General features: G+C 34.5%; 1 protein-coding gene across 2 annotated transcripts in view; it reads left to right on the plus strand.

Moving 5' to 3' along the window:
- The window catches only part of SUV39H2 (SUV39H2 histone lysine methyltransferase), a 20,753-nt gene extending 13,220 nt beyond the window's left edge, over nt 1-7,533 (plus strand). Inside the window, exons 3-6 of one of the 2 annotated variants that reach the window (XM_069458743.1) lie at nt 1,179-1,850; nt 3,665-3,811; nt 5,572-5,701; nt 6,561-7,533. In XM_069458743.1, coding sequence (XP_069314844.1) covers nt 1,179-1,850; nt 3,665-3,811; nt 5,572-5,701; nt 6,561-6,667 — 1,056 coding nt within the window. In that variant the 3' untranslated portion in view covers nt 6,668-7,533. The remainder of the gene's footprint in view (nt 1-1,178; nt 1,851-3,664; nt 3,812-5,571; nt 5,702-6,560) is intronic. The other variant, XM_069458744.1, reaches the window with a different exon arrangement.
- Nucleotides 7,534-10,895: the final 3,362 nt, after the last annotated feature.

Here is a 10,895-nt window from a genome sequence, read left to right on the forward strand (position 1 = left end):
CATTTTTACTACTTGTACTCCATTTCTATAGGTAATCAAGAGTTGATTACATATCAGAGTAAGATATTAATATGATACATAAGTTTAATGAAATTTTTGGCTTTTATTTGGAATGTTAGGTTATCATTACTTGAATTTGTTTCTTAAGTCAATGTGATTTTTCTGTGTAAATTATCTTATTTTTCAAAATGGAAATATCTTTTTTGGATTTTAAAAGTAAAATATGCTTAGAAAGAAAAGACAAGTCTATAAAGTAAAAATATTACTGAGATTTCTATACTATTTTGCCAAAGGCATTCATGTTTTGTGAGACATTTATAAACATAAATTAAGTAGGTAACAACGTGATTAACATATAAAATTTAGTCACTTAAAGTGCAAGTGACTCATCTGAAATTAAAGACTACAATTAATTATTTTGGAAATAAACTTCGGTGGCAGATGTTTTTAGTTTTGCTGGATGATAATTTAATCATCAGACTTAAAGCCAGTGTATCTATTTCTTTTATTGTTTGCTGACAGCATTTGGCATAACCCAGGGTTATGGTAGGAAAAACTGTAGCAGAAAAAAACAGAGGACCAGAGGACCATTGCTTTATTCTAGCATCCAAAAAATTAAAAACTTATAGAATTAAGGGGAATAGATATATTAGATTCTGCTAATTGGCTCTCTTATGTGCTTGCATGAGCAGATAGCTGCTAACGGTAGTCCCAAACTCTGGCAGTTACTTGGCAGGAAGAAGTCCTTAAACCTCACTGAGGATCAGTCTGACGCATACTTTAATGTTTGGCTAGGCTTTTTTCCTGGAACCACAATATATACTTCCACAGAAGGACAGGTTTTGCACATATCCTCCCACCGTAATTTAATCACATTGTTTAGCAGAAAAAATTTTATCCAGTTTTCCAAAGGAAACAAAGTTCGTTTGGATTACTGCTTATTGAATAGAATACAATAAAGCAAAACACGAAGATGTAGATGGTGGGATAAAATAAGCTCGCTCACGGGTGGGCGACTTGCTCCCACACAGCGGCTTTCCCATGTTCCTCAGCCCAGTTGGTGCCTCTGAACTGTTATTCAGAAAAGTAATAATGGATTCCTTACTCTTAAGATATTTAATTATTTTCAATAAGTGGGACTGTCATAATCTGAATTGCATTTTCTTTTGTATTTCAAGGATATGGAATATTATCTTGTAAAATGGAAAGGATGGCCAGATTCTACACGTACTTGGGAACCTTTACAAAATCTCAAGTGCCCATTACTGCTTCAGCAATTCTCTAACGACAAGCATAATTATTTATCTCAGGTAAAGAAAGGCAAAGCAATAATTCCAAAAGACAATAACAAAACTCTGAAACCTGCGGTTGCTGAGTACATTGTGAAGAAGGCTAAACAAAGGATAGCTCTGCAGAGATGGCAGGATGAACTCAACAGAAGAAAGAATCATAAAGGAATGATACTTGTTGAAAATACTGTTGACTTAGAGGGCCCACCTTCAGACTTCTACTACATTAACGAATATAAACCAGCTCCTGGAATCAGCTTAGTTAACGAAGCTACATGTGGTTGTTCGTGCACGGATTGCTTCTTTGACAAATGTTGTCCTGCTGAAGCTGGAGTTCTTTTGGCTTATAACAAAAACCAACAAATTAAAATCCCGCCTGGCACCCCCATCTATGAATGCAACTCAAGGTGTCAATGTGGACCTGATTGTCCCAATAGGATTGTACAAAAAGGCACACAATATTCACTTTGCATCTTTCGAACTAGCAATGGCCGTGGCTGGGGTGTAAAAACCCTCGTGAAGATTAAAAGAATGAGTTTTGTCATGGAATATGTTGGAGAGGTACGTTTAACTTACACAGCAAATAATGTGCATGTAAGGTTTATGCTTTTGAAAAGTTGCCTTTTTACCTGAATAACATAAATATTTGGCACATTTTGGTATCATCTGCAGATATGTAGAAAGTTATTTTCAAGTTTAGGAGAAGGGTTCACTGGCATAATTAGAAATAAACTTATGAATAAAAAATAGATAATGGCAAATTAAATCGATACAGTCATCGTTCAGCAAACACTCATTCATGGTTATTGAAGCTAGCATTTAAAAATTTTTAAATATGACAGTTTTTATACAAAAGTCCTAAGAAGAAAACCAGATCACATGCTGACTTTGAAACTGTAAAGTTGTTCGTTCATTTGGCCAAGTATGGTTAAGTATAGTTGGCAAAACCCTATTTCGTATCAATATGAAAGATACTATGGGGTAGGCCAATGCTTTACAAGCAAGTATTGTAAACTATACATACAAGCATTTATTGCATCGATAAGAAAATCAGACTGTATCAGTAACTCAAGATACTTTGAACTGTAAAGACCATTCTCTGAATGACCAAATACTAGGAAACTTACTTGTATACAAATCATACTTATATAAATGTAAAAACTAGTATTTACCGCGTGCCACTTACTGTTCTAAGCATTTTATGTATTAACTCACTCCCTAATGCTCTCCACAACTCTAAGAGGTAGTACTGTTATCTCTGTCATTATAGATGAAGAAACTGAGGCACAGAGAAATCGAGCAACTTGCCCAAGGTCACATAGGAGTAAGGAAGAGCCCGGGTTCAAAACTACAGAATCTCCCCAGTAGACTAGCAGTTGAAAGAAAAAAACATGAGTTATATATTTAAAAAATAATTAAAAAAATAAAAAAAGACAAAATTCCAAAATCATGTTCTTCACCACTGCACTGCACTGCCTCAAACTGAAGGGTGGGTTAAGCTGTGACTAGAAAGATGTGTGTGTGGCTGCCTATCTGGGGTTGTCAAATCTGATTTTTTTTTAAATTAGTTGAAATTGGATCACCTATAGTTATCTGTATTCATCTAGAATTCTGAAATTAAATGAGATCCCTCTCTTGATCCTTACACTTTTAGACAATGGCAGATTATTATAAATCATTTCAGGATTCTAGATCTTGTACAATCAATGTACATCAAATTATCTTTTTTAACTTGTGAATGAGTACAGCAGCCAAGTTCGATCGGTGACATGAATCACTTTAGATGTTTTTGGTTTCTTGAGCTGAGCTTGTGACAAAGCTGTGTTCTTAAGAACAGAAATATAGATGATGGTTTTGAACTTATAGAATTTCATGAAAACAGCCTGTTCCACAAAACAAAACAAAACAAAACTTTCCACATGGTTGACTACAGATTTAGCATATCTTCTCCCCTGTATTCTTAACAAATTTCCATTTGTAACTGCACATAGATTAGTTATAGGGAAAATATGCTTTTCGAGGATATATACTTGCAAATGTAGTCCTTAACATTCAGTTGTGCCCTATAGAGAGCTCCTGTTGTAAAGCTTTTCGAACATACTAATTATAATGAAAGTAGTGCAATATTTCAACTTGTTAATTGTCTCAAATCCTATTTAAAAAGTCATAAATCTTTTGCGTCATCATTTTTCCTCCTTTTTTTTTCCCTACTTCTTTCCATCTGGCTCTTTCTTTATGTGAATATTTGTTTTGATGACACTTGAATCTCTCACTTTTTAAACGCTTGTAGGCATTCATATATTAATAAATTTATGGATGAAGATTTCTTCAGTTCAGCAATAGATACATAATATACTATAGTTTTTTCTGTTTAGGTAATCACAAGTGAAGAAGCTGAAAGACGGGGGCAGTTATATGACAACAAAGGAATCACATATCTCTTTGATCTGGACTATGAATCTGATGAATTCACAGTGGATGCAGCTCGATTTGGAAATGTGTCTCATTTTGTGAATCACAGTGTAAGAAGAAATACTTAAACTGTACACGAGACTAATAATTCAGCTTAGTACTGTTTTTAATGTTTTTCCATAGTTTGAAAAATAATCATCTTTAAACTACATAAGCTTTTAACATTTCCAAAGTCCATAGTTTAATATGAGGGCCCCTTCTGTTAAGTCATGGTGTTATTGCTATATTAGGAAAATAAACATTAAGTTACCTTCCCAATACCATGTATTTTGTAAGAGTCTTTACATACGTTATTACATTTAAACTTTCCAGTAACTTTATAAGATAGGTATTCATATCAGAGGAGGAAATTGATGAGCAGAGCAGTTAAGAGGTAATATGTTTAAGAATCACACACAACTACATAGGTGTCTTACAGAGGTTAACACAACTAAATTTTAGGGTGTACAACTAAAGATAAATGTATTTGCTTAACATGTTAACATTTTTTATAAAATTTAAAGACTTACAGAGTATTGAAGTATTTGGGGCTATTTTTCTAAATTATGAATTAGTATTTTTCCTTAATTTTTATTTAGTGTTTGAAAGAACTTAGAATACAGCTGGACTTAACTCCAAAATCTTAGACTCTATAAAAATTATTTCCAAAATAAGGAAGTTAATAATTTTGGGGTACTTGCTGAGTACCAGGTGTAGATAATATAACATTAGGTTTGCGAGGTTGACATTATCTCCATTTTATAGAGATTTTATGGATAACGAGGAAAATATGTTTCAGAGAGTTATTTAGATGACCACATAAGGAGGTAGACCGTGTTAAACTTCTGATGGATTTCATACCAAGAAATTAATGTACGATTGGCAGTAAAATGACAGAGACCTCCTGACTCCCTTGTGAATTTTCTGATTTACTTAAACTTTCACCTTAAGGAATTTATTTCTTGGTGATAAATTTGAGATATTCTCAATACAGATATATTCCATCCAAGGACAATTAAACACTTTTTTTTGATTCTTAGTATGTTTCACTAGATCTCTCTTCTTACATATTCCGTAGGTTAATACAGTATTCTAAAAATACTGAACAAAAGTTAAGGTGATGGAACTCTATGCAATATGAAATTTGAGTTCTACCGTGCTGATTTGACTTTTTAAATATAGTTATTCTAGTTCTTTATATGACCTACTGAAACAGAGGTGAAATGATAATGTTATGTGGGATTTGCGTTGAAATTCTCAAGGCAAAAAAGTTGAGTGAAGATTGGCAAACTTGTTGAAGCTGCTTAGTGGATACATGTGGATTTATTATGTCATTTTCTCTACTTTTATGTATGTGTAAGTTTTTTTTGTTTTGTTTTTTTTTGTTTTTGAGACAGAGTCTCTCTCTGTCACCTGGGCTATAGTGCCATGGCATCAGCCTAGCTCACAGCAACCTCAAACTCCTGGGCTCAAGCGATCCCTCTGCCTCAGTCTCAGGCACTCACCACCACGCCCAGCTGATTTTTCTATTTTTTAGTAGAGACGGGGGTCTTCCTTTTGCTCAGGCTGGTCTCCAACTCCTGACCTCAAGCCATCCTCCCGGCTTGGCCTCCCAGAATGCTAGAATTACAGGTGTGAGCCACTGCACCTGACCTAAAATTTTTCATAAGTAAAAAAATGTGCATGCCTCAAAGACCTCTAAACAATAAGCAACTTATTTTCCAGTGGAACTTAAAAAACATACTCTGGGAAAGTAAAAATTTTATATGGCAGGTAGAAGAGCTCATTCACATCATTTTTTACTTAAATGGGTTCTAATGTTCCTTTTTAGTGTGACCCAAATCTTCAGGTGTTCAATGTTTTCATTGATAACCTCGATACTCGTCTTCCCCGAATAGCATTGTTTTCCACGAGAACCATAAATGCTGGAGAAGAGCTGACTTTTGATTATCAAATGAAAGGTATGGTTTTCAAGTACAGTTTCATTGGTGTTAGTGTCAGTAGGAAGAATCAAATAAGATAGGAAAAGACCTTAGATCATCTGAACCAAACTAATATTAAAGGTGGAAAAAATCGAGGCTCTAAGTTTGTGATCTTAGCTTAAGGTCCGAAGCTAATCTGACAGCTAATGCTGGAACCCAGCTCTGCCTGACCGTGGACTGAGGAATGGTCTTTCATCTACGTCACATTGCCTCTTGATTTTTTTCAGAACTTCCATTTTGGAAGCTGATTTATTATAACATCTTTTTTCAATACTATACTACTTGTATAAAAAAAAAAAAATCTAAGCTTACATTTCTGAATATTTACTAAGATATTAAAAAGATTGAAAATGTAATTTAAATCACATGAATTCCATTCCTACTTGAATCTGGCTTTTAAAAAACATTTAATTCTCTTTGCTTTTATTGTCACAATATAGATGTTTTCTTTCTTTTGTTTTTTAAAGAATGATGCCCATTACCTATTGTTACTGCTTGACCTCACTTTAAGTGCTCTTATGTAATACATGAAATGAATGATTGGATTTTCCCAGAAAGTGTCGTTTCAGAAATCCATATTCACAAATACAGGCTAATAAACATAAATTTTACCTGTTCTTAGCCCATACCATCCTTTCAGGATAATCCATCATGATTTGTCTCTGATACTCACATTTATTTATAAATACAAGGGAACTTACATCTCTTTGGGAGTTAACTTACTCTAACAGTTTTGAATACATCAGTACCCTTGCTAGCTACTTTAATAGAGATTTAGAAATTCATTCTAAATTGTCTTAACTCTCTTTCTCCTTTATTTCTTTTTCTGTGTATTCAGGTTCTGGAGATATATCTTCAGATTCTATTGACCACAGCCCAGCCAAAAAGAGGGTCAGAACTGTATGTAAATGTGGAGCTGTGACTTGCAGAGGTTACCTCAACTGAATTTTCAGGAAATAGAAATGATGATAACTGTAGTTTTTCTGATGTTAACATTTTTAAAAAAATGAATATTTGGGACTCTTTTTTTCATATCAGCAAGATTATACCTTTGTTAATTTATAATTCATGTTTCAACACAGTTGCCAAATGTATTACCGATGCTTCTAAAGAGAGCGCCAGTGGGCCACATAGACTGACTTGAAGTCTACATGTGTAGTGCTTAGAGACCAAACATGGAAGGCAAACTATTTACGGGTCAGCATATGCTGGACTAAAGTCCATGTGAATAGAAAAATGCCTTCTTCAGTATTTGAAGAGTGTTGAACTGATAATGTAGCAGTTGCTGAGATCAGAAATTCGACTTGCCATATATACGCCCCAGAGTTGGAGAAATAGAGTTAATTCAGTTTGGGGAAACATGTAAGTTCTGTTTTTGTTATTACATTGTCATTCCTGTTTAATACTCACTGTATTTGAGACAAATAGGTGATACTGAATTTTATACTCTATTTTCTACTTTTTCATTAAAACATTGGCATCTTAATGATACAGAAATTGAAGGTATAAAATTCAGTGTAAAAAAATTTCAGCTTGATTTCATATTTTGAAGCAAATTAGACCCTTATGAGGGGTGTATGCCTGAACTTGTAATCCTTAAAAGATTTTTTAATCCTATGGAAGAAAAATCTCCTAAAAGTCTGGAATGGCTGGACATGATGCTGCTTTGAAAGGGCAGGACAGTGGGACCAGGAAGGTTTGGGGGAGGACCAGGCAGAGGAAATGGAGCACTTTAAGGGCACCTCTTAGTAATGTGAATTAGGAGATCCATGTTGAGTACTTGCGGTCTAAACTGTAAAACAGGATGCCTGGGGAGAGCAGCTGTACCCAATGATAATTAATGTGCATTAATAGTACATCTTTTCAATTTGAGGCAGTTTTAACATTTCCACCAAATTATTTTTATATTTCCTGCAGGCTGTTCTTAAAAATTAATCTATATTTGGAATTGATACTTGTTTTATACATGAATTTTTTAAATGGGATAAAGCTAAACTTGACCAAAGCGTGTGCCTGAATTTTGAGACCTTTTATTAGTTGACCTATGAAAACTGATGAATATAGTAGTTTTGGGGGTTGTGTTTTTTTTTGTTCTTTGGGTTCTTTTCCCCTGGCATGGTACAAAAACCTCAATCAGGAAAAACCGTTTTCATCTCTAATTCTAGGATTTCCAGTCATGGCGTCCAATGATGTGAAGGTAAATGGAGCAATAAATGTAGCTTTCAGTATTCCTGAGTACGTTCTACCTAAGCTCACTGCTCTAGGCTTTCATGGCCTGAAATAAGCTGAGATAAAAACTGAACTGACTTCAAGAATGTGGCACTTCAAATCTTAATCCTTCCTCTTTTTTGGGAGAAGCCATCCTTTATTATTCATTATCTTGCCATCACATGACTTTGTTCTTTCATAATATAGGATAAATTGTTTACATGTCTGGAGCCTTACAGTATATCTGCTAACCAAAATTTGCAGAATGTATTAAGGAAAAATACACTTTTTAAATGGCATTTCTTGTGTTTTCTTTATGAAAAATTTGTCTCATAGTGTCAGTGGTGAGAAAGGGTCACAGGTTTGTATGTTGCCCCAGTGCCCAAGCTTGCTTTGAACTATGATTCTTGTGGGTTTAAAGATGTAAGTTTTTAAAGTCAGTGTTTTACTGTCTAGTTATCTGATCTTGTTGACTTTTTGTGTTAAAAATAATGTAAAACTGGAGGGCAAAGGGAAAAAGACTATTTTCAGTAAACTTGTAGTTTTGTCCTTATTAATAGAAATTTAATGGGCTTTTGGGACCTGAAGTACTTATGTTACTTTCATTATTAAAAATCTGAACTTTGGTGAAGCTGAATATCTTTCCTACAAAAAGAAAAGCTGAACTTCAACAGTAAAATAGAAATTATGTAAATGAAGCTATTAAGGGCTTTAACAATTGCTAAACTATTCAGATTAGTTTCCTGAAAATGTCAGAATTTGTTCTCTCAATATAAAGCAAATATTCAGAGGTAATAGATCGTTTAAAATTGTAAATCCACCGTTCAAGTTGTATTAATACTAACATTTTCAGTATCTACATAAGAGAATTGTGATATATAATTAGTGATCTCAGGGTTTTTCCCCACATATCTCAAGTCTAGACTGCACTTATTTCTCTTTTAGCTCAACAGTTTTTCCTTAGCAAAATAAATTTAGTTTATCATTCGATGTTGTATTTACCATGGCTTAGCTTTGTTTGACTACTTTACAGTCATTTCCAGTAAGTCTTCCAAAAGGGCGGAAAAGTACTGATATACTCCTGATTACTTACAAGATTAAATGAAGGTATATATACAGTTCTTTTAAATGTTACTTTCTTTTTAAGAAAACTGGTCATCATGGTTCATGAATTTGAATATAAAGTACAAATGTACATTTAGTTAGTGTACTGTGAATGGATACTTCTCAAATTTTTTGAGCATTACTGGTCATCACATACTTAAACATCCTGTGCTAAATACTGCCTGGAAATGCAAAAGGATTTTTGAATGCAGAGCTAATATTCATTGAGCAAGCCCTTTATATATATTCATGTACTTCTCATGAATCTATGAGGTTGGTGCTGTCGTCCCTATATTACACCTAAGGTAACAGGCTTAGACTAGTTGGGTAACATTTACATGCCCAAGAGCACCCAGGTAATAGGCCATAAACCATATTTGAAAAATATATAACTTTCAACTTCAAGCAAACTTTTTAAAAAATCAATTTCTGCTATGTAAACATTTGAGTCCTAGGACTCCTCCCTTAAGGCAAATGTGGCTAGCTCTTGGGTTTCTTCTGTGATATAGCTTGGCATTTTGAAACTATTTTTCTTCACATTTCCTTTTATAATTTACAGGGGGTTTTGTTTGTTTTTGTTTTTTGAGACAGGGTCTTGCTCCATCACCTAGGCTGGAGCACAGTAACATGATCGTAGTTCTCTGCAGCCTCAAACTCCTGGGCTCAAGCGATCCTCCTGCCTCAGCCTCCCGCGTAGCTGGGAACCACAGGTGCGTGCCACCAAGTCCGGCTCATTTTTCTTTCATTTTTTGTAGACACAGGGTCTTGAACTCCTGGCCTCAAGCAGTTCCCCTGCCTCAGCCTCCCAAAGTATAGGGATGGATTATAGGCCTGAGCTATGGCACCTGGCCTATAATTTATAGTTTTTAAAGTAAAACTCAAGTGGCCACTACAATTAATCCTGGCCATTTTTTAATGCTCTTTTTGAGAAGCATCATAGCATGGCGGTTAAGAGTATGGACTCTGAAGCCAATTTAAATTGCCTGTGTTTGAATCCTCACTTTGCCCCTTACTAGCTATGTGAACTAACCTCTGTGCCTTAGCCTCCTCATTTGTACATGGGGATAAGAAATGTATCTACCTCAAAGGATGGCTGTGAGGATCAACACAGGTAACATAATGTGTGAAAAACTTCAGAGCATTATTAGAGGAAGCACCATATATGAGTATTAGCTATTGTAACTGTGTACTCTAAACCTTTGCTTTAAAATGTCTGGTGATCACTATAAGTTTGTTGATCAGAGTCTGTTCTGGTGCTGTTAGCCCTTAAATTCATTCAGCCAGCATTTATGATGCCAGACTCGCGCATAAAACAATGAGAATGTGGAGTGTGTAATACTACTAAATTGATAGTCTGATTATAAAATGCTAGGAATATATTCAGAAGAATGTTTATGGGCATTTTTTGAACAGCCACTTTGGATCATAAGGTACAATGGTGAAACTGAGTCTTAGGTATCAGTGACTGTGTACAGTTACATATACACTGAGTCCTATTATCCTAATTAGTCTAGTGGGTCCAATACTTCTTTTTGGTTAAATTACCATGTAGCATGGTGATAATGCATATCATTTAATCTGCAAATTTTTTTGAGATTCTGTTTAAACTTGTTTTAAGTGATTTCTGCTTCCTTAGTCTATGAAACGTCAGCATACCAAAGCATGAATATAGTTAAAACTTTATTAAATCCATATACGTAACAAAAGCATAACCTATTGATGGACTCTGAGGAAGGTGAATGACACAGAACACACACATACTTTTAGCCATTTAATTCTAAAGCATTTTCTTTTACATCCTAGTTATCTAGTTTTAATTTTACCTTTGTATTCACATCAAGGTTCTTAAGTGATGTAACAT

This window comes from Eulemur rufifrons, chromosome 25 (genome assembly GCF_041146395.1).
Source record: "Eulemur rufifrons isolate Redbay chromosome 25, OSU_ERuf_1, whole genome shotgun sequence".
NCBI lineage: Eukaryota > Metazoa > Chordata > Mammalia > Primates > Lemuridae > Eulemur > Eulemur rufifrons.